Source organism: Periplaneta americana, chromosome 2 (assembly GCF_040183065.1).
Source record: "Periplaneta americana isolate PAMFEO1 chromosome 2, P.americana_PAMFEO1_priV1, whole genome shotgun sequence".
NCBI classification, from domain to species: domain Eukaryota; kingdom Metazoa; phylum Arthropoda; class Insecta; order Blattodea; family Blattidae; genus Periplaneta; species Periplaneta americana.
Genome location: NC_091118.1, coordinates 77,233,709 through 77,259,380, shown reverse-complemented (window position 1 = coordinate 77,259,380; position 25,672 = coordinate 77,233,709). Strand labels below are relative to the sequence as shown.

Below are 25,672 nucleotides of genomic sequence, written 5' to 3'. Positions count from 1 at the left end.
ACCGAGCGACGTGGCTCATGCGTTCCCCTTGGGACCAATCTGACTGTGGGTTTTCCATGATTTTCCAGTTACTTACAATTAGGCAAATACCGCGTTGGAATTTTCATTGCCACGGTACATTTCCCTTCCCCTCCCGTGTAGAAAAAGAATTCAGATTTCATATCACTCATCTTCTTCATCTCATGCATGTCTTCGTCCGCTTACGGAAGAAAGGGGGACGTCCTCTCCGCAACTTTTCCTGGGTTCCCAGCCTTCCGCAATATCTCTGCCAGGATTCATTCCTTAAGAGCACTTCCAAGAGCTTTTCGACATCTTGAAAGGACCGTTGGAATGGATCCTTTGCTGCTTGGTCACCTTGGTGGTCTGAACTTAGGGTGGGGGGAAGAAGGGACCCCATTGGATGAGCGGGTGAGAGGTCACATGCGGCCAGTGGGCTGGTACACCTCATCTTCATCCCATACATTCGGGGTGCACAATAGACCTCAGTATGGCCGACGTGCAAAGGGTCGTCGCTAACCCGTCCCTAGCCACCGTTACCTAACCTAACCTATGTACACTCAAGGACAAAAAACCCCAGACACTTACTGTTCAAGGACACCTCTTTTATGTCAGAAATTGTTAATCAAAGGTCTAGTAGGTTGTGAAAATGTAATGGATTTAAATTATAGAAAAGCATATTTAAAACAAAAGATCGTTTAATTAATCATAAATACACTGTTAGAAATTAAATCTTTTCGTCAGGATGCAAAGGGCATAAAACCAGTGACAACATTTTTCATCTGTGGCTCAGATGTTTCGTGCTTGTAACATTGAAATCACATTTTCAGTAACGTGCGTTACTCCCTCGGCATTGTATAACTGCATCCATACGTCTTGCCATGAATCAGGTTAGAAATCGATAGCTGAGAAGCAGACTGTTCTAAGTCCAGCTTTTTATAAGAAAGAAATCTGTGTTTCATTGTGTTCCAGTTCTTGTCTGCATATATTAATCGAATAAAGTTGTAAATATTCCTCTCCATAAGGTTGCTATTCCAAATTGTTTCATGAAGCTTTGAATGTCAGGAGCTTGAAATAGCTCTCCTGGAAAAACAAAACGGTAAAATGGACTTGGAACAATCTGGTTCTGGGCCATCGAAACGACATTTTGAGGAATGTCTTCCCATGCTTCAAGAAGTGTTTGTCGTAACTCCTGTAAGTTTTCTGGTGGTGGTTGCCTCTTCCTAAAGGTACGGTCACACGTCGCTACTTTTGCTGCGCAACTTTTGTACTGCAGCTGCAAAAGTTGCGTGTCGTGTTCACACGTAAGCCGAAAGTAGCGCGCTGCACGCGACTTTTCGTGCTGCGCAACCCGAGTGCAGCAAAAGTTGCAACTGGAGGTTGCGAGTCTGTTCACACACAGGGCGCAAATTTTGCAGCCGCAGTCATGCTGCAGGTCTCCATCTCCGTGTTGACTTCTCAATATACATTTTGTGGTTATGTTCGCATTATTAAGAAATTCATGCGAAAAGTTTACTTCTCTATTATTTGCTTTTCTGTCCTAACTAGTATTCAGAAATTGGCATTATTTTTACTATAAAGCTTTTAAAAACGCCTATATACTTAAATGATAACCAACAGCATATTCACGTAATCAATGTTGGCAACTCTCCTGTTTGAAACTACGCTACGGAAAATTAAAAAAATGAATTATATCGTGAGCAGATATGCTGAGACTGTGTTGTGCATTTAATAACTGTTACAAATAATTTATTTTCATCACACCTAACATTAAAATATATCCAAACAATAAAAGTATCATTGCCACATTTGGGTGGCAACACTGGTCGCAACCGTAGCAAAAGTTTCAACAAAACCGATATCAAAAATGCTGCGGCTGCAACCCTGAGAACCCTGTTCACACGTCGCTACTTTTAAGCTGCGCGCAACATGAAAAAGTAGCGGGCAGCAGGTTCGGCAGCCACTACTTTTCAGGTTGCACTATTGTTCACACGTCGCAGTACGAGAGTTGCGCAGTTTTTTGTACTGCAGCGCTGCAAAAGTAGCGACGTGTGACCGTACCTTAATACACCATGCCAGCATGTCCCACAAGTGTAGTTTAGGTCATCTCGTTTTGGTTAATAAGGAAAAAAATATATAGAAAATAATGTCCACGGAAGTAACGTGTGCTGACAACAATATTAACTTTTCATAAAATATTGATACCTGATGAAATACCGTGTTTATAAATTACGAATAACACAATTTTTGATGAAATGAAATACAACGTGAAGTGAAAAACTTGACATGAAGTTTTGATTAAACAATTTCTTTTCTCCAACAGTTTAATTCTTGTCTCATTGTAGATTCACTATTTTCGTATTCACTTCATATAGTTCACGATAACGAAATCTATTGAAAGTAACAGGATCTGCAAAATGAGCGAAGGAATATTAAGAAGAAAGACTAAATTACGAATAAGACAACTTTTAATGAAAGGAATACAACGTGAAGTAAAAACATGACATGAAGTTTTGATTAAATAATTTCTTTCCTCCAACAGTTTAATTCTTTTTCAGCATCGCTGCCTCATTGTAGATTAACTAATTTCGGATTCACTTCATATACTTAAGGATAACGGAATCTATTGGAAGTAACAGGATCTGCGAAATGAGTGAAGGAATTTTAAGAAGAAAAATATACTTTTCCATCCTTTTCCCACGGACAGTATGTGAAATTGTGTGTGTGCGTGTGCGTGCGTGGATGTGGATGTGTGTGTCCTGGTGTTGGTTCTTGAACTTACGAAGTGATAGGTGGCGTGTGACTCTCAACGAAGTTTGCTTGGTCTTTTTAAGTTTTAGTGAATCTCGATAATTCTTTGCGCTTTTCCTCCAGTCTTTACGAATTTTCCAATTTTCCTCTTCTTTCTAGCTTTCATCTGCGAAATAAGCTTCATCTTTGCTAATTCGTAATTCTTTTTGTACCGCTCTCTATCATCCTCTATCATTTCTTTATGCTTTCCTGGATCCTGTGGTATTTTTTTTATCTTGCTCTTCTCATACTTTCTTTCTTTTGTACCCTCCATCTCTTCTTTTTTCTCTTCCTCAGGTAAATTTTTCTTTGCTCTTGGCATTTTTCTGCAAAAAATAAGGTGTAAGATACTTAAAGTTTGATTTTCACAGTGTTTGCTTAGAAAATAGTAAAACACTCCTAAACATGACAGAGACCTAATTTTCTTAATTAGTAATTTATTAAACGCCAGATGTGTTACGTTATATTTAACTGTTATAAAATGTAGTCTAGTATTTTTTTTTTCGAGTGATCACTTCTTTGCTTTAAAACAGAAACTAGTAGGGTAAACATTGGTAATTTCGTGGCAGTGGTTATTTCGTGATACTTTTTCTTTGCTCTTTTGTGAACTAACCAATGGTGTTACGAGATTCAAATTTCTGCCAAGGGATTGCATATGTTGTCCAGTTTAAAGAAACATACAGCTACGCTTTGTGTGACTATTGTAGCTGCTTCAGTGAGCTTTTATGTTTGGAGAGAGCAAGTTGGCGTCGACTTCTCAACCGTACAAATTTTGTGGATGTTTTTAATTACATTACCGGCTTATTACTAAAGATAAGCCTATGATATTTGGTACAAAGAATTATTATATCTTAATGAAATTTTAGGAAATGTTTTTGGAATTTTAGATAAAGCTGTAGTCACCATATAGGCTTAGCTTTACTGATAGAAATTTCAGCTGTTTGAGGCGAAATTTTGTTGAGTATTAAGCGTTACATTTTATACTATTTTAAAAAATGTATTACAATACGAATTTTAGAAATCTGAAGGTAAGATGTGATAACAAAAAAGAAAAGGGGGGCGCAATGGGTTCAGTGTAGCTTCTGTTTGATTTGTTGTCATGCTAAGTGTCAATGATAAGTGCTAGATGACTTACTTGCAAGAATTGTGACAGAAGATGAAACATGGCTCCACCATTTTGGACCGGAGACAGAGGCAGACAGTGGAGTGGCATCATGCAAATTCACCAAAGAAATAGAAATTCAAAAGTGCACCTTCGGCAGGAAAAGTTAATGGCTACTGTGTTTTTCGATTCAGAAGGACTCTTGCTTATGGACATCATGCCACACGGAACCACCATTAATTCTGACGCGTATGTGGCAACTCTCAAGAAACTTCAAGCTCGACTGAGTCGTGTTCGACGATATCGGGAGAAGCAGGATGTTCTGCTATTGCACGACAACGCACAGCCATATGTCAGTCACAAGACCACAGACCAGATCAGAAAAATTCTGATAGACAACACTGAAACAGCCGCCTTACAGTCCTGAATTGGCACCGTGCGACTACCATCTCTTTGGTAAACTCAAGGATCCCTTCGTGGAACGAGGTTAGAAGATGACTTCCTTGTGCACGCTGCTAAAGAGTGGCTCAGACGTGTTGGTCCAGACTTTTACCGTGCTGGTTTACAGGCCCTCGTTCCTAGGTTACGTAAGGCAGTTGAAAGGGACGGGGATTATGTGGAAAAGTGACATTTTGTTCCTAAAGAATGTATCTACATTCTATGAAAATAGCAAAGCTGTAGGATAAAAATATAATTTTTAAACAAATGTTATGTATTAATTTTGGAGTTACCCTAGTAATATAGGCTATAGTAAAGCCCGTAATAAAAGTGCTCACCCTTTCAGGGCAAAGAAGATGCCTTTTCAATTTCAATTTTTACTTTGATTTCATTCTTATTATGTGCTGATATGTATTTCTATGTTTTCTTGCTATGAATATTAGACGGAATTACTATGTTTGAAGCCTTGTAACAATAAATGAGAATTTCTTTTGATTTTAATGAATTTTTACACAATTCTTCTACCTCTCACGAAATTATCAATGTAATATCACGAAATTACCAAGGTTATCGCGAAATAACCAACCTTTTAGCTTAAGTTGTAAAAGTGGTTTTTGGCACTTGTTCAAGAACGTGTCCAATCTTTTGTGTGTTCAGATTTGTACAGCAAATTATCGTCTTTTAGATGAAAAAATCGGAAAAGGATATATTTACATATTTGCATTTTAAATTAATTTTCATTAAATTATCACGAAATTACCCATGTTTACCCTATGATTTCAATGGTTTTTAGCTTGAAAACATAGTAAATGTGGCTACGGCATGTAGTTAACTGTGTATCATAAAATTAAAAATTAATATAAATGGAAAAATGGATATGGGTAAAAATTAGCACTCAGCGGAGTAATCAATGTTACAGATTACTTTGAATAATAAAATTGCAAAAATCAGTTGTCATGTTTCTTCTGTGGGCAGTCATCACTTCTGTGGAATTCACATGTCCATGGAAGTGATGTCCACAGAAGTGATGTATACTTTTTTTTTTTTGACCATGTTCTTTGCAGTTTCAGGTTAGGATCATGTATCATTCAGAATATTAAGATTATTATATTATGAAGCGTGACTGAAATGTCATCTTGTTCTGGGGGAAGAAGAATCTCTGTAGTGAGGAATGTTCTCAATTAAAAAAATAGTCTATTTAAACTATCTTGACAGTTAAAATTATTTTTTGAAACTAACATTTATATTTAGAAATGTCCACAGAAGCGATGGGATTAGCTCTACTAATTGTAAAATTTGAACAATAAGTACAGTATTTACCTGACAAATAACAATCTCACAGGAACAAAATCACTTCACAATCCAGAATGGCAGTCTTGCCTCTCTATGTGACTCATATTATTTAACAACTAGCGCTATACTTATGGATTTTTTTAGAAGTTTCTCAGTGTCCACAGATGACTAGAGAGCGGAATTTTAGGGGCTTGATATAGGCTCTCAAACTCCTTTATTTAGGCTCTATAAAATAAAAAATAGTTTTTTTTTTTGTTAAAGAATGTCACTAATATAAGATTCAACATTTATTTAATGCAAAATTCTAGGATTAAAAGAAACTTCCACACATTTCACATTTTAAAAGGGTACACATGCATACACAAAATGAAGACATTCTGTCTTTAAGTTAGTGTTTTTCATTCACCAATCACATTTCCATAGTTTGCTTCACAGTAGATGATCAGCACCTATTGTGGCTATTGTGTCGCTCACTGCCGTACTTACAAATGGTGAGAAAAAGGGGAGGGATTGTTATCTGTCTTGGAATGTAAGAGAATGCCTATTCGTGTACAACCCAGCGAGTTTGTGTTAAATTGCTGACAGAGAGGAGGAAGATATAATAATAATAATAATAATAATAATAATAATAATAATAATTTGTACCGCAGGAGTTCTTTTATATGCCAGTAAATTACTAACATGAGCCTGTTGCATTTAAGCACACTTAAATGCCATTGACCTTGGCCGGGAGCGAACCCCCAACCTCGAGCACAGAAGGTCAGCGCTATACCGAAGAAGCTACCCAGGCCGACTGAAAGTTAGAATTTTAGGATTGAAAGATTGTAAGAATGAGAAGGGGTGGCCCGGAGGTACTTCTCTATTGTGTTGTTACTGCTAGGAAGGAGTTGTTGTCCGTCTTGGAATGTGAACAGTACAGGATGTTAGAAAAAACAGTAAACAGTTACGAAAAAGGTGCAAAAATTAAAAAAAAAAAATTTAAAAACAAGCACTAACATCGAAATAGGCATTTTAGGCACTATAAAGCTCCTTTATTTATACCTATATTTTCATGAAAAATGTAAATATTAAATCTCAAGCCTGTATGTATCAAGGAAGAAAATAGGTTTTTGCCTAAATTTCACTCTCTAGTGATGATCAATAAAAAATATTACATCAACATTTTGCTAAGTTGAAAGGTTTTCTGATTTAGTAGCATTTTTTATTATTAAGATACATTATAAAATAAAGCAGTATTCTCTTTAAAACTGTAAGTTGTGATAGTTAACGGAAGTGAGAAATCACCTACTGTGTGGACATTATTTGTTATCAATTTTATGATATTAAAAAAAAATACTTCACTTTATAACAGTATAAACTTTTAATTAACATGTGAATTTGATATCTGACAAACATATTAAACAGTGTTTATTCTAATATTCTGTGACATGAAATTACAGGTTTTCTGTAGAATCGCCAATATCCGTTTCTATGGCCATTCACAATAGATTCTATCTGTTGCAGTGGCCGCTTATAACAGCTTGTTCCCAATGTCAAAGACCGCTAACAACAGATTATATTCGTTGCCATGGCCGTTCACAACAGATTTATTTTTTATCCGTTACCATGACCGTTTACAACAGCTTGTATCCGTTGCCATGGTTATTCATAACTAGAGACGAGAATTTCATGCACTATAAAATCCCAAAATATGCATGCATTCATGCACTATCAAACTATGAAACATGTACTATCAAGCGAAAAACACATTAAAATATGCACTTTCAATTTTGTTCCAAATTTCTTATTTCACTAAACTTTTTTTGTGTGTGCGTGTGCGTGCGCGTGCGAGGTTAACAACTAACAACATTTCTAAATTTGTTTCTGTGAGGTTCCTGCGCTTGTCAGTCAATATGTTTTTGTATTCTTGCCATATGTGAAAAAATGCGACATGCTGGTTGACTTTAAATTTTTTAGTACATTTTATTTGAAACTGTAATAGACTTTACGGTTACCTAAATACGATTTAAAAACGGACATCGTAATTTAATTAATTACAGTATTTTAAAGAAATTTTGTAATGTTTTACAGAGAGCAACTGGCATAGAAAATATTCGGAAACAGAATAGCAGTGCTTACCTCTTTCTGCAACAATCCGAGAATACGACATCCCCATCTGATCTAATAAAATTCTTTCCTTTAATCCACTGTGCAAAGAGTACACTTTCGAAGCTTTAAATGGAGACATATTAGAACCACATTAACACACGCAAACAGACTAAACAAACACATTAACCACTTACGAGGTTCACACACACTGCAAAGACAGTTTAGCGAATGATTCCAATTTTAGAAGAATCTAAATTGCTACTAGTGCTGGCAAAGGGAGAAAGTATTTACAACGTCCCTGAAAGAGGGTGCTTTTGACCTGAATTATTTGTCGGTAGTTTCCTTGAATCTTCTATATTTCCTCTCTACTATTCTCAAAATATCCAACGTAATAAATCCATTTGTGACACGCAGTTTATAAAGGGTCGTTGGTAAAGTGTTGTAAAAGTGAACTTCCTCCAGGGAAAGGTCTTATTGTGAAAATCTTAACATTTTGTTTTTCTGTTATTTACTTTTTCTTTTCTTTTCCTTCAATCCTCATTCTTGAACAGCTGGCTACGGACTGGAAGGTCCGGGGTTCGATCCCAGGTGGTGACAGGATTTTTTCTCGTTGCCAAACTTTCAGAACGGCCCCGAGGTTCACTCAGCCTCCTATAAAATTGAGTACCGGGTCTTTCCCGGGGGTAAAAGGCGGTCAGAGCGTGGTGCCGACCACACCATCTCATTCTAGTGCCGAGGTCATGGAAAGCATGGGGCTCTACCCCCATGCCCCCCAAGTGCCTTCATGGCATGTTACGGGGATACCTTTACCTTTTTACCTCATTCTTGAAACTAAAATAAGGAACATAAAAATCGAGAAACTGAGGTGTCCACTCAAAACCATTAAACATGCATTTAAACTGAATATAATGTATATTATATGCATGATTAAGCTAAAAATTGCTTAAATATGCATTATGCATGTTTTATTCTCAAAAAGGCCAAAACATGCAAATATGCACGGAAAAAGTACACATATTTGGAACCGAAAAGTAATTAAATGGATAAGTACTAAGTTTGAGCTATGTCCTATGTTCCTATAAAAACATGCATTTGCATGGAATTCTCGTCTCTGTTCATAACATTGTTTCATAGGCGCCGACTTTTTGTAAATATTGGTGGGAGGTGTGGGGTGGCAGAACTCTGTACACTAAAGTCCAAGAAAACTTTAAGTAGGCCTACCGTTACTGTTTCTAAAAATTTCCCTTATATTTTATAGAAAACATCATCTGATTTTTCATATAATACCTATGGAAATTGCTTAACCCAAGACGGTTGAAAACTACTGTCTTTGTGCACTCACTACCTTTTCCCTTTCACTGCTTTACTGACTTTTCGTTGATTCTTACAGCAACGATGAACATGAGCTATTAGTTTTACTACCATTTATCATTTTGTTTCCGTTCATTGCTATTTTATTTTGGGCAGTTTTCTTTATTAAAAATATATTTTTTCTATAGTTACTTCGCAATCACTGATTGCTTAATAGGCACACACTCATGACGACGATCATCACAAGAAACGATCACAGAAACTGATTGTTGATAACGGTTACTTGTCTTTCACCTTTAGTAACAAATTTAACTGGTTTTTGGAAAATGTTGAACCTTAATAATAATGTGTTAACTGATATTAGGCAAAAATACGTCTAATACGCTGTTAATTCCGTATTATTAGGTCATTTTTGTAATTCTAATGGACGTTGCTGTTCGATCGCAATAGTTAATAGATTTGAACTGAACTGAAAAAAATGTAGATCATAGTGGAGTTACCGTTGCGTTACGTATGGGGAATCACCCATCTTAAATGCACGAGAAAAGAAAGGAAGGGAACATTGCGAGTTGTGTCACTAACATGTTCATTACGGATTTGAAATAACCCTTTCTAGCTTATGTCCCAGTTCATATTTCAAATAAATTATTTTTTTTAACATGAGGAATCTCCCTTCGAATTATTTAGATTGTCTCTCTCTATTAATTTTATTGGGGAAAGGCGATGCCCTTGGCTCTATAAGTTGAGAGGGCAGAAGTGTCTTTCCCCCCAAAGTCGTTGCCTATGGATTGTTTCCATTGCAATGATCTTTCACAGCAGACTATTTACATTCCTATTACCGCTCACAACAGACTATTTCTGTTGTATCATAACTGTCCACAACAGGCTGTTTCCATTATCGTGACTGTTGACAACGAACTTTCTATTGCCAGCATCTTTCACGACAGATTGTTTCCATTGCCATGACTCTTCACAACAGATTGTTTCCATTCCTATGACCTTTCACGACAGACTGTTGCCATTGTTATGACTAGAGAGCTGGATTTTAGGCCCTAAAAAGTGGCATTTTAGGTGCCTAAAATAGGCTCTTAAACTCCTTTGTTTAGAATCTATAAAATAAAAATAGCTTTTTTAAGAATGTCACTAATATAAGATTCAACATTTATTTAATGCAAAATTCTAGGATTAAAAGAAACTACCACACATTTCACATTTTACAAGGCTACACATGCGTACACAAAATGAAGACATTCTGTCTTTAAGCTAGTGTTTTTCATTCATCAATCACATTTCCATAGTTTACTTCACAGTACATGATCAGCATCTACTGTGGCTATTTGTTTCGCTCACTGCTGTATGTACTTACAAATGGTGAGAAAAATGGAAGGGGATGTAAGAGAATGCTTATTCGGGTACATCCCAGCGAATTTGTGTTAAATTGCTGACAGACAGAGGAAGATATAATAATAATAATAATAATAATAATAATAATAATAATAATAATAATAAATATGTCCCGCAGGAGTTATTTTACATGCCAGTAAATCTACTGACATGACCCTGTCGGATTGAAGCACACTTAAATGCCTTTTACCTGTGCCGGGATCGAACCCGCAACTTCGAGCACAAGAAGGCCAGCGCCGACTGAAAGTTGGAATTTTAGGATTGAAAGATTGTAAGAATGAGAAGGGGTGGACCGGAGGTACTTCTTATTGTGTTGTTCACTGTCAGGAAGGAGTTGCTGTTATCTGTCTTGGAATGTAAGCGGTATTGGATATTAAGAAAAACAGTAAACAGTTACGGAAAATGATGCAAAAAAAGAAAATCAAAATAGGCACTAGCGTCGAAATAGACATTTTAGGTACTATAAAACCTCTTTATACCTATATTTCCATGAAAAATGTAAATATTAAATCTCAAGCCTATATGTATCAAGGAAAAAAAATAGGTTTTTACCTAAATTCCGCTCTCTAGTTATGACCCTTCACGACAGACTGTTTGCATTGCCATGACCCTTCACGACAGACTTTCCATTGGGATGACCCTTCACGACAGACTGTTACTATTTCTATTAACCTTGACGACAGACTTATCATTGCCATGATCCTAAACAACAGACTGTTTCCATTCCTATGACCCTGCACGACAGACTATTACATTGTCGTGACCCTTTACAACAGTTTCCGATGCAATGGTCGCTCACTCGGAACAGATTGTTACTTTGCGGTAGTCTGATAAAGTGGTATTTGTCACAGGCACCTGCCGTGCGGCATCGCTTCGCCGCTTCACTTCGGCTCCAAGCCCGAGGCGGCCGCCGCCGACGAGGACAAGCTGTTCGCACTGGGACAGCGCTTCACGTACTTCCAGGACAAGCAGCAGCCCTTCCACCTGAGGCGCACGATCCGACCGCCTGCGCGCTATAAGAACTCGCGCATGACGGTGCGGCTGCGGCCGCGGCAGGTGCTGTGCTCCAAGTGCCGCAGCATTTGCAACGAGAACTCGGAGAACGTAGACCTGTCGCGCAAGCGGAAGGGCGCCGCGGGGTCTCCAGGCGAGGTGCCCTCCAAGAGTCCGCGGCCGCTGTTCTCCGAGAACCAGCGCGACAACCAGCCCAAGGGTGCGTGCAGCCCTCCCGCCGCCGCAGAGCTGTGTCCCTCGCTGATCCCCAAGCTGTCGCGCTTGCAGCCCGCCGAGATCTCGAGCGCGCTGGGCGGCAAGTACTGGGACGACGACGCCAAGGAGCGCATGGTGCTGCGTAAGAAGCGCTCCGTGGGCTCCATGGAGGACCTGTGGGACGAGAGCGTGTTCGAGGACAGCATGCGCAAGGACGCGGAGCGTAAGGCCGCCCGCAACGCGCGGACCACTCCCGTCATCAAGATCTCGTTCGGGTCGCAGGGCGAGGGCACTGTGCTCAAGATTCCGGCCAAGGTGCAGAACTACATCCCGAGCGAGAGCGACACGGACGAGCGCAAGACCAAGGATGCCAGCGCCAAGGCGGCCAAGCGCGCACTCAAAAAGGCCAAGAAGGAGGCGCGCCGCAAGATGCTGCAGGGTTCGCCGCGTCCTCCCGGTTCACCGGGTTCCGCCCCTGCCCTCGCGCCGCCCGCATCACCTGCCTACGAGGCGCTGTACCACCGCAAACACAAGCACAAGGTGAAACACAAGAAGAAGCATAAGGAAGAGCGTCGCCACGGCAAGGACGACGCGTTGAGCGCCATCAAGGAGCGCTGCCTCAAGCAGAAGCTGAGCATCAGCCTGAAGCGCCTCAGCGCCAACGCCTACTACCTGGGCTCGAACGGCTCCAAGAGCCCGGCCACCAGCAGCTGCAGCAACTCGGAGCTGTCGGACGACCATGGCGAGACCGTGCCGGACTTCCCACCACAAACTTCGCACCCGCTCATGATGCGTATCTCCACGCAGACCGTGGGATGGTGCGTTACGGGCGACGGGCGCCGCATGGCCGTAGGCGACGTCGTTTGGGGAAAAATCCACGGCTTCCCCTGGTGGCCAGGCAAGGTGAGATGCCGTAATATTGCCGTAGAATTGCGAAGCAAAAGAAAGCACACCATGAAGAGTTTTCATAGGGATTTTAAACAAGAAGTTGATTAATCTTGAAATATAAAACAAGAGAACACGCTTTCCATGCAGACGCGAAAGAAAAAAGCATTGCGATTTGCGATGGTTTGTTATCAGAATGGGAAACATAAGGAAGTATTGTGTGTTGATTTTGCTTGAAGAACGCGCTTTGTCATAGGGTGACATGGGGATGCTTTAAATACAGAGTGATTCATATAAAACGAACAGTTTTTATTTATTACAACAGTAATGATACTGACCACAATTTGTTATGCCTCAAATGTACTATCCCTATAGTAAATGCTGAAAATGTCCTTCCCCCTGCTCAAGGCACAACTCAACACGTCCAGTCAAATTAACAAACATTATCTACAGTACGTATGTTTTACCAAGAGTTATTATAATTGGTTCTAAAATTTCGTTACTAGAGTCAGTTTTCTCACACTTTACTCCACACATAAGAACGTGCTTTGTGGAAATTGCTGTCATATTAACAGCATATTAAAGAAGTGAAAAATTATCACTTTTACTTTTTAAATTCCTACCTCATTGCGCTCGCTATCATGTTATAGACTTATAAGAGTACTAATCAACTTTCTAGTCCATGGCATAAAAGCAAGGCAAAGGATAAAAACTACTAGTATGAATACATTCTCAACTAAAACACCGAATATTTCCCTCCGGTGGCCGAGTGGTCAGAGCTCCATCCTGTCACGCAGGCAGTCCAGATTCGACCTGGTCCAGGATTTTTCATTGAAAAATCCGCAGTGACACCTGTGGTGGACAAGGTCACAATTAGGATTTTTCTCGCTGTTCTCCCGTTTCCCCATATTATGCATCTACATCATTCCGTCAACATTTCGCCATTTCGTCATCATTCCATAGCATTCTCCAAACACTAGCTGGCGATGCATGGAGAGGACTGGGCTAGGAAGTGTAGGGTAGCTTGCTCGAAACCTAGGTATGCAGAGAATCTCAGTGTAGTCAGTCGGTATGGGTTTGGGATGCACCTAGCTTGAGGGTTAGCTCAATAAATCATAAAATAATGTAGTGCTGAATAATAGTGCCCCTCCCGAAAATTCCATTTCATTCCAAAACACCGAATATGAGGTTTTCAAGTTGAATGTGCCTAGGGATACGAAACATAAGAACACGCTTTGTTATTTGGCATGAGAATATGAAACATAAAACACGCTTTGTGGTGGCTTGGTACTGTATATGACAAAACAAAATAATTCGCTTTATGATGATTGGGAGTGGAGATACGAAAAGTAAGAACACGCTTTGTGGTGAGTTAGTATGTGGATACGAAACTTATGAATGCACTTTGCAAATGTGTTAATGGGATACGATATAAAATAGCACGTCGTTTATAGGTTGGCATGGTAACACGAAACAATAAATAAATAATAAATCAATTAAAATTAATAAATTGATTAAAAATTAATAAATACCGAAAAATAAAAATAAATGAATAAATAAATAAATAAATAAATAAATAATAAATAAATAAATAATTAAATAAAGTGAATGTATACAGGGTGGAAGTGAAATAACCCTGCAGAGTTTTGGAGCAAATAGCTCATGTTGTATAAGACAAAAAGTGTATTACCATATTGGTAGAAATTTCACAGTTTTCTCAGAAAAAAAATTTTTTTCTCAAATGTTTAATACCCTATTATTCGGTACAGTAACTGTTATTCGTGATTTTTGTCCATATCGACAGAAAATCTAATAAGGAATCATTTAGCCCTCTGGCGTATTTCAATAGCATGTACGGTTTTAGTGTAAATTTAATTTTAAAACCATTAACTTCAAGCCATTAAAAGATGCAAACAGATTGCAACGTTGTAGTCAGAGAGGGAATGGGAGGTAGTTCACCTAGGGAGATAGATCTGAGTTCGTTGATCTCTTACATCTGTATTAACAAAAGAAAGAGCAGTGTGTTAGCAGTGATGTTGCCAGACTGCAGAAACTTGCAACTTAATTTTCTAATTATGTGCATTTAATCACAAAAAATAATATAGGTTTAAGTGTACGCTCCTTTCAATCTACAGGATTATTTCACTTCCTCTCTGTATATAACTTATATATATATATAAGTTTGAAGTGACTTTTGAATGACCTGATATATGTCATCTTTCAATCAGTTGCTGTAGGATTGTCGTTGTGCCACGAAAACTAGTTTTTTAAGGTAATCCCACACAAAAAAGAAATCAGCTGGATAAAGATCTGTGGATAATGAAGGAAAGTGCCTAAAGATGTCACAGTTGACAAAGATCCTTGTAATTAATTTTTTTTAAGGCTTGTAGATGTGGGGGTGGTAAGCCATTTTCCATGAAGATTGTTTTTCAGGTCGTGATTCTCAGTCTAGGGATAACAAAGTTCTGTAGCATACTGTAGTAGTGCTCCCCATTTACTGTGACAGTGTCTGTTATTCTATGTTGTCTTCTTTGAAGAAATATGAACCAATGATGAATTGTGTAATGAAGCCACACCATACACTGACTTTCAAATCATGAAGGCCTTGTTCAATTAATACCTGAAGCTAATTTTCAGATAAAATTATGCAATTACCTGTGTTATTTCCATCACTAAGAGATGTGTGCTTCGTCTGTCAGAAAACTTTGCCCAGCCACTGATTATTAAGTTTAATCTTTGCTAGCACAAATAAAGCAAAATCATGTGTTTTCTGATTATTACTTTCTATGAGTGCGAACACTGGTTTTTGGTTTATATGGGTACAGACTAACATGTTTTCTTAGAATTCTCCAAACTATGTTATAATTCATTTGAAGATGCCTGGACACCTGACAAACACTACTAATTCCATAATAATTAATTTTACTTATTTCAGTGACTGTCTTTGGTCTTCCATATTTCTTATCAACAACTAAACCGGTTTTCTCAGACCTCCTGATTAAATCCCCATAATTACGAATGTAACATGAATCTTCTCTTAAATTGCCAAATTTTCTCAGATTTTGTGACAGACTCTTATAGCTTTCGTAGCAGCATGATCAGCCGTATTCTAACATTAAAATATAATAGAACCATGGCTTGTAATAGAACCTTGGCTTCAGTCATACTGAATAGCTGTACGTAACGATCCCAACAGTAGGTTTTTCCTTTCTCTCCTTCCTTCCACCTGAAGAAGAAGGGAGAATCACCCTTCGAAACGTTGTCTTAATTTTTTTATTGTGACAACCAGCAATGGAAGAAGTCCAAACCCCTCACCTAAACATTCATGGCTTGAAACTTGAAAATTCTTGTAGCGGTACTAATAAATAATGTTTTGATCAACAAGATTGTAACTATTGAAATGCAAAAAGTACTTACTTTTTACTTCTAAAGGCATATCCACTAGGGGGGGTGAATCTATACATGAAATTGTTTTTTATCTGTTTTCTAAATCTAATAGTTGCAAAAATCTGTATTTTCTCTTAACTTAGGAATGTGAAAAATATGGAGTTTCTATATTTAATTTTTGAGGTGCCCCAAGGACTTGAAGTTTCTTAAAATTATAATTTTTTTGCCTCTTTGTATATTTTGTTTTTCATTACATAGCTAATGAATTGCTGTAAAATCACATGTTTAAACTTTATTTGGAAGACTCTAAATTGAGCTTGCAGTATACAGTATTTTTGAGGGGATAAGAGGCAAAATATATAGTATTTTACATAAAATATGGCGAAAATTCCATTTCAGTCCATTTTTCTTTTCAGTTAGAATTTGTTCTTGTTTTCTTTTTCATTTATTTCTGAGTGGTAACTAAATCAACACGTCCAATTATCATCCTTCTTTCTGTTCTTGGCTCTAATAAAATATTCTTTCTTGTTTTGGAACACGGCGGTCTTTATCACAATTAGGCCTACAGTACTATTATTTTTTTTTTTTTTCAACTACATATATCAAATAGTTTGTTTGCTGCTTCTCTAAATTTTGCAATGTTGTCATTTTAGTTGTCGTCACTATGTTGTTTCTTACAAGGCTTCATTAACTTTGTGTATTGATCATGGTAAGCACGAATCAGTTGTAATATTCTTGTATGACTGACTTTCGGAATTTATGCCTTTACCTGGATTTTCTTAGTTTTGATATAAACTCTTTCTGAAATCTCCAACAGTAGATTCTTTTGATTTAAAGGCAGATTTTAATTCATTTTTGATCCATAGATAATATTTCATTACATCATGATAGGTAATTGCGATGGGTTTAGCCTCTCTGACATTGTGAATACAGGGTAGAAGGTCAGATTTCTCGTATTATTATTATTATTATTATTATTATTATTATTATTATTATTATTATTATTATTATTATTATTATTATTATTATTATTATTAGTGATATTCTGATTTAAATACTCTGCAACATAAGAAGAATGAATTTCCATTAATTTTAGTATATTAATTATATCATATCGAAGAGTTTTGTGATTATTCTCAATTTTCTTATAAATTGAGGTTTCTGTGACACTTCAAAATTAAACAACAGGAGACCAAAAATATGCAGAGTCTTTTAACATGTATCTTTTTAACATGTTCCTACAATCCTGTTCAGACTAGATCACTGGAGAATTTTCTCTTGCTAAAAAATCTGAACCTCAAAATTTTGTGAAAATTTCAAAATATGATGCTCTTGGGACACCTCTAAATATTAATATAGAGAAAATATATTTTACATTGTTCTTTGTGGTATCACCTCGCAACTTTTCTCTGGTACTGTATTACATTTTGATTCCATAAACTTTATATTTTCACTCCACCCTAGTATCCACTTATCAGTGGTTGCCTTGTAATCCCATTCTCCATTGTGCTCTATCTTCCCACATCTTGTCGTCCAGTCCCCTTCATTCCATGGTCTTCTTATATTCCCCCTCAAAGTAAATCGAGGGCGTCCTTTTTTCCTACGACCTTCTGGAGATCAATTTATTAATTTCTTGGGCAATCTATCCATGGGCATTCACTGGATGTGACCATACCATTGTAACAATCGAGTTTCTAGGCGATCTATGATGTTGTCCTGGACTTTCATTCTTTCTTTAATTGTCTCATTCAGGACTCTTTCAATGCGGGGAAATTCGTAGACTTATCCGAAGGGCATCCATTTCTACAGCTTTAATTCGATCCTGCTCTCTTTCAGTTAGCGTCCATCCTTCTGCTCCGTATCCCAGGATACTTTCAATGATAACCTTTAGGATAATCTTCTTAACTTCTAGTCTGATATCTCGACTCCAAAATATTCCATTTAATTGTCTTATTGCTGCTTGAGCCTGAGAAATTCTATTGTTTAAATCCATTTCAGAATTACCTGACTTACGTATAATAGAACCTAAATATTTAAATTGATCTACTGCTTTAAGGGGTTAGGTAAAGCTTACAGCAGTAAAATTTTGTAAATATTCAACATTTTTTTCCTCCATTACTATATCTTGTACAATAATGAAAATTAGTATGTGTAAAACACTGTCTCAACACTGCTATATGAAAAAAATATTTTTACGATTTAAAAAAATGATTTACATTTTTTTAAATTCAGTGCACTGTGCAGTGATGAAGCATTTCCCATATAACTCAAAAACTATCTAACAATCTGTGATGACATTTTTTGTGTGTATTTATGTATGTCATATATACAATATGATGCAAGATCACTTTTAATACCTTTGATAGATTGTCTGATAAAAATAAATTGCTTTTAAAAAATGGTCAAATATCAGTATTTTCTTCTAACACAAAATAAAAAAATTGTATTTATTAAGGAATGTAGTTGAAAGAGCATGATATTGTAAACATGAGTTTCAGCAGTAAAATAAAAGAGAGAGAACATGAAAAAGTTAACAAGTTTATGAGTTATAAGGGAAACACTTCACAGTGAACTGCCACCATTTTGAATATAAAAATATTTTTATCATATAGCAGAAGGACAGTGTTTTACACATACCAATTTTCATTATTGTACAAGATATAGTAATGGAGGAAAAAAAAAGTTGAATATTTCCAAAAAAATTACTGCTGTGAGCTGTACCTAACTCCTTAATTGTATCTGTACATAAATTCAGGTCTCTTCCTGCTCCCCCTACGATTAAATACTCTGTTTTTTTTTTTTAAGTTAATTTTGAGTCCTCCCTTATTATACGTGTCCAGTAATCTTCTCATCATAAATTTTGCATCATATAATCTTGAGTTATTACCACTTGGTCATCCGCAAATAGAAGTGATGGATGACCTTATCCCCAATCAGAATACCCATTGGTCTACAAGATGTACTCCAACTTTCCAACATATACTCCAGATAGATTTTAAATAGGGTAGAGGACATTCTGCATCCCTGTCTCAAACCAAAGTAACAAATGAAAAATCCCATTGTTTTCCCAACACAGTGACGTTTTTTTGAACGATCATGCCTTTTTCCCTACTCACCATAGTTGTTTACATGCTTCGTAAGTTGACAATACCACACGTTCTCTGGTTGCTATGCAAACATAAGAAATCACAGTGCTGTTATAATAGTTACTTAACTGCACTAGTGCAGTTATAAACAAATGGAAACTTACTTAAAAAAAATTAAATGTGACATTACAATTTGTATAATAATTATTAAATGTTACCGGAGTAGTATGATCCATACTTTTTAAGGTGAGAGCTTTATTTAGGTATTTCTCGAGATGTTGATGGTACTTCGGAAGTTGAATGTCCTTTCTGTTGTGCAAGTACCTCATACACATTTTCATATTTTCTTTTAGACTTTTCCGGTATATTAATTTAGCGCAACTGATCTTCCACGATTCTTCAATCTCTTCATCCACTAAATCCTCAACTAATTCTGCCATAATCATTAAATAATTATAAAACTTCTAATTAAACTAATATATAAATAAAACTCATACAAATTTCATACCAGAAATAACAATGACTGTTTAGACTGAAACAAAATGCCTTGGCAACGATGTTTAAAACTTTCTTATAGGAGAAATCTTTACATACCAAACAAATTTATGCAATATTCAGAATTAGAAATAAATGTACCTATTTAAATGACGATCGTCGAAAAAATGATATGCAATATACATGTGTTAAGTGTGTAACAGCCACTGGTGTGGCTCAGTCAATTTAGGTATGTGATTAAAAATTATTATTAAAGAGTTATTATTAAGAGTTAAGAAACTCAACGTACATACTCGTATATGATAATAATAATAATAATAATAATAATAATAATAATAATAATAATAATAATAATAATAATAATAACCATTTAACAATATAACAAACTAGTGCTTATTCTTATCGAGGAAGTAGACGTGACAACGTGACACTTAGAGTGAAACCTACAGAGCAACAATCAGTCGCCAAAATTATGTTTTAAAAGCACACCGCATGTTATTGTATGATGCCGACATGTTAAGCATGAGGCCACGGCGATAATACTAGGCTGTGATTATACTTTGTTCCATAATGTCTGACAGGAGAGAGAGGGGGGAAGGAAGAGAGGGGGAGAGAGGGAGGGGAGAGAGAGAGAGGTATAATTGCTATTTAACCAATGACTGAAGTCTCATTTCACTCTTATCTTCAAGTTGGCCGGTCTGAAGCATTCTACCTCCTCCCAACTTCGAGACAAGCGTGGAATGAGACCTTTGCCATTGGTTGAATAGCAATTACCCTTTTCCCTCTCTCTGCCGGCACTGTTTACGACGCCTGTCAGACATTATGGGACGAAGTACAGCACTACTGACAGGTTCATGACAACTTAAATGCGAGGTGTACTAGTCGTACCACTGAGTTTAAAGTGAGAATCGAATTCAATAGTACACCACGGGAAATGTCAAAGGCAACAATGTGATCTAGAAGTATCAGTGTGTTACTTCTAGTGGGGATTGCTCGAATCAACTGACAAGAAAGGGCTCGTCGTTGGATAAAAAAAAACAGGGAATATTATTTAAATTAGTATGAAATATGTGTCACGAACACATCTCTCAAACTGTGTTATAAACTCGTACATAAACTTGTTTACGGTTCAGCTTGCGAATTAACTCTAAGGTAGTGAAAGGTGGATTATTCGTCATTTAGAGAGTTCTATACGTCATGCATTTGAACCAAGGGCAATGCATTTATCAAACTGTTTTCAACATTTACATAATTCGTGACATCATGTCCGTGATGTTTCATCAACATCCTACTGTACTAGGGCATAATGTCGTAATTTCGACAATCACCAAATGCGCTTTCGTTTTCGTTTGTTTGCCCCATCTTCTCGTGATAATGTATCACAAATCTTGTTCATTATCACCACAGGAACTCACTACAAAACGAATTTTATTGTTTCATATTCCAATGGAAACTTACCACAAGTCGCGTCTTCCTTAGTCTGTATAATCAAGGAAACTTATCTGAAATCGTATTCTATTGCGTTATCTCCATGAAAACTTATTATTTTATAATAAGGTTATTAAAAATTTATTTCAAATTTTAAGGCGTTAAAAATATAATATTTAAGCTAGAAAATAATATATTGCAATACAAGTGCGGTAAGTGTATAACAGAACCGAGGAAAGTCTGAAAAAATGGACAAAGTCGAATTTTTTCAGATTCCGAGATTCTATTACGCACTTTCTTTTTAGTTGGTTATTTAACGACGCTGTATCAACTACTAGGTTATTTAGCGTCGATGAAATTGGTGATAGCGAGATGAGGCCGAGGATTCGTCATAGATTATCTGGCATTCACCTTACGGTTGGGGAAAACTTCGGAAAAAACCCAACCAGGTAATCAGCCTAAGCGGGGATCGAACCCGCGCCCGAGCGCAACTTCAGACCAGCAGGCAAGTGCCTTAGGGTACGGCCACACGAGCTACATTTGTAGCAAGTTTTCTGCGACAAATGTAGCTGGAATTATAGGCAGCATTGAGTTAAATGGAAGCGGCCACACGGAGCAGTAAATGTAGCAAGTTTGGCGCATCCCAAGGTCGTGTCGCAACTCGAATGGGTCCGGGTCCATTTTTTCTGCGACATTTACTGCTGTTGGGTGACCACACGTAGCGACATGGGTGGCTACACGTGCAGCTACATTTGTAGCAACTTTCTGCGACAAATGTAGCTGGAATTATAGACCGCATTGAGTTAAATGGAAGTGGCCACACGGAGCAGTAAGTGTAGCAAGTTTGGCGCCGTCTGACATGAGGTCTATTCATGACCAATAATTTTCCAGCTTAAACGAATTAACATTGTTGTTAGTTACTGGGAATTTCTTATTATGAAATCCATATTTTTTAAACTTTAAATTTATATTAATATTTATTTCCACTTTACTAATTCCCAGAGGAGACTCAGTGAGTCATAGAATATACATGTCAAAAGACTTTTATCTACTAACTGACAATAAATAAAGAATAAATATCATGCAAAAGAAAACAAAAAAATTGTAATAAAAGTACAAACAACCGTGTAAAATGAATGTTTATGCTTTAATTTTTTAGGAATGATGTAGAAAGCGAAAATCAAATGTCATGTAAAGGACACACAGATTAAGACTTTAAAAAGAGTGAAATAACAAATCAAAGTTATTCATTTTACAGTAGAGATTTACAATAATTTAGCGCAATGTAAATTTACAAATGCGTATGGATACACGCGTAAGCTAATTTTAAATACTATTTTCTTAATCTTATTTCTGTTTTTTTGTTACTTCACCAGAAGGAAAGTAAATATCACCACTAAGTTCCTTTCTGGTAATTGAATTTGCAGCCAGGCATACAACACCTTGGCATTTTATTCAGGCTTAATGTATTTAAAAATAAAACAAGTGACATTGATGAGTGCAGTGAAATTTGTCTCTCGAATTAGCTATAAGATATCGCAATTTGTACCACCCAGCTTATCTTTTAGCGTTAAAATTTTCTTTTGTTGGTAAAAAAACTTTATGAGACATGAAACTGTAACATACCCTAAGATTCACATTTCAGTATCCCTCTCCCCCGAAATTTAATAATCTGAAAAACGTGATCTATCATGTTTAAGAGGACGTAAACTCTGTTTTCTATAGGATAAGATGTAGGCCTACAATGGGAGAAAGACATTCTCAAATTTGAAGGAAAATCCGTTTTTTTAATGGTTGAAATTCTCAGTATGTATATGTAATCTAACAACAGAATTAACTTGTGTTTATGAGGAAGTGAAGTAGAGAGGGAGATTGACTTTTAGATGGGAAATTATTATCATGACAGATTTATAACAATACGATGCCAATATATATAACAAATTTTGTTACTAACAATACGGTGCCAATAAATATTGCTTCGCTTATGTATACTCCAGGCTAAGTTCCCTATTTTTTAACTCTCTTCAAAATATCTTTCTTTAAAAAGTACATACATTTTTCTTCTTTCAATTTCGACCTAAAGAATTCTTCAATAATAAAATGTACACAAAAAGCGTTCTAGAAAGCCGTTCACAGCAATTTGTTTGGTAAAAAAAACGTACAATACTTTTGCAGGTCAGACCTCACAAATCAGTATTGTTTATAAATATTATTGTGATATAAAGACATTTCCACTTTGAGTTGTATTTTGGGATATAAGGGTCAAGTTTAAATTGCCGCAACGTCCAATAAGAATTCTGCAAAACCAAGAAAAAGAGAACTTTTATGATAGATGTGTTTACTTAGACTCTTTTCAAAGTACCGTTCTTTGAGAGTACACATTTTTTTTCTTTCATTTTCGACCAAAGGTTTCCTTCATTAATAAAATCTATACAATAGCGTACCAGTAAACCCTTCACAGCGACTTCATTTGGTAAAAAAATGACACAATTCTTTTACAAGACATCTCTCAAATATGTTACAAACAGATTGCCTCTTTGAGTTGTGTTTTGGGTCATGTTTAAAACTCCTTTTTACTTGGAGATGCTTCAGAAATTCATGTATTGGAAAGGGAAGAGTATGTCTAATCTGTAACTTCTGGTGAAGTAACAAAAAAACAGAAGTAAGATTAAGAAAATAGTATTTAAAATTAGCTTACGCGTGTATCCATACGCATTTGTAAATTTACATTGCTCTAAATTATTGTAATTCTCTACTGTAAAATGAATAACTTTGATTTGTTATTTCACTCTTTTTAAAGTCTTAATCTGTGTGTCCTTTACATGACATTTGATTTTCGCTTTCTATCTCATTCCTAAAAAATTAAAGCATAAACATTCATTTTACACGGTTGTTTGTACTTTTATTACAATTTTTTTGTTTTCTTTTGCATGATATTTATTCTTTATGTACTGTCAGTTAGTAGGTAAAAGTCTTTTGACATGTATATTCTTTGACTCGCTGAGTCTCCTCTGGGAATTAGTAAAGCGGAAATATTTATTAATATAAATTTAAAGTTTAAAAGTATGGATTTTATAATAAGAAATTCCCAGTAACTAACAACAATGTTAATTCGTTTAAGGTGGGAAATTATTGGTCACGAATAGATCTCATGTCAGACAGCGCCAAACTTGCCACTTACTGCTCCGTGTGGCCGCTTCCATTTAACTCAATGCGGTCTATAATTCCAGCTACATTTGTCGCAGAAAGTTGCTACAAATGTCGCTACGTGTGGCATGTCATGTGGCCGTACGTAGCGACATTTAACGCAGAAACTGGCAGTAATTGTAGCGCCCGTGTGGCCATCCATTTTGCGACAATTACGGCAGCTTCATTTGTAGCAGAAAACTTGCTACAAATGTAGCTCGTGTGGCCGTACCCTTAATGTTCGTCCTCAGTACAAGACATTGCAACTTCGGTTTTAGTCCACGTGGATTAGACAAGTAGGTGTCATTTAATAATGGAAGCAGCTTATTGGTTGCAATATTGAAATTGAGGTGAGTGATTGGAGCAGCGACAACAAGAAATTGAAAACAATAATACAATTAAATTTCAAAGACCTGCTGAATGTTAACCATGAGAGTGCGGCGATTATATATATATAGTCACGAAGCTCAATACATAGTAAATATGCATCCCTAGATAGTTGCTAACCACTAGGATCGCTAATATTGCCTCATTACAGACAATGCGAAATAGTACCGGCACAGTCAATTGTTCCTAGTACCCTCACAACTCAAGCTTCGTGACTGTATATATCAGACTGTGCTATAATATTCCAATGTCTTGCACACATGTTCAAATTTGCGATTTTTTTAATCGAGAATATCGAGAAACTGTATTGTCGATATGATTTATTGACCAATCGACACTGCATTTTATCCGATATTCGTGTAGATGTCCCTATGTTAAATACTACCACATGACAAAATGTTTTCTTCTTAGCGGTGGCATTTAAAAGCCTGGCACAGGAGTATGCTGGACATTTAAATATCGCTGGGCCTAAAGTGTTAATGATAGTGATGATGATTAATAAAGAAGTGGTGAAATTTCGACAGGAGAAATGGAAGTATCCACGAAAAACCTACAAGGGGAACTTCTGATATTTTAACGTGGATCTCTTGACATGCAAAGCTGACACAATTGATGGGTACAAGGAAAAAAAGGATCAGGGTCTACCAAAAGTGGAAAACGAGTTATTGCTGACTAATATGTTAGTGTATCATCATGTTAAATATTATTGAGTATAAACTAGGCTGACCAGATGTCCCCGATTTCTGGGGACAGTCCCCGGTGGTTTTGAGTTGTTGTCCCTGGGGAGCAAATGTCCCTGTTTTTATCTCCAGAAGCTTTGATTTTGTTTCAATAACATTTTACTGGAACTACTGCGATTCATGTACATTTTTTAACGATTCTCAGTATGAGACAGAAGAACCAGTGAGCGCGTTGTATGAGATATTTTGCACTCTTTGAGAAGACTATAGCATCTTTGTCTTTGGTCATCTTAGCATTCGCGTTGCGTGGAAGTGTTAGAATTGCTGCAGCATCCATTTTTAAGTAGTTAAAAATGAGGAATTTTGTGACAAAAAGTGGTATGATGTTTTTCAACATTTAAAAAAAAAATTCCATTCCATTTGAAAATCTTCTCAAAATAATGTTATTAATCGTGTGTTTTCCAGGCAGTAATACATCAGTTGAAACACTTTTCTTTACAATGAAC

General features: G+C 36.6%; 1 protein-coding gene across 1 annotated transcript in view; it reads left to right on the top strand.

The window, feature by feature from the left end:
• Window positions 1–25,672, top strand: part of LOC138694352 (PWWP domain-containing protein 2A-like) — a 214,223-nt gene that overhangs the window by 129,198 nt on the left and 59,353 nt on the right. Inside the window, exon 2 of the mRNA XM_069817996.1 lies at window positions 11,275–12,535. Within this exon, the coding sequence (XP_069674097.1) occupies window positions 11,275–12,535 (1,261 nt within the window). The remainder of the gene's footprint in view (window positions 1–11,274; window positions 12,536–25,672) is intronic.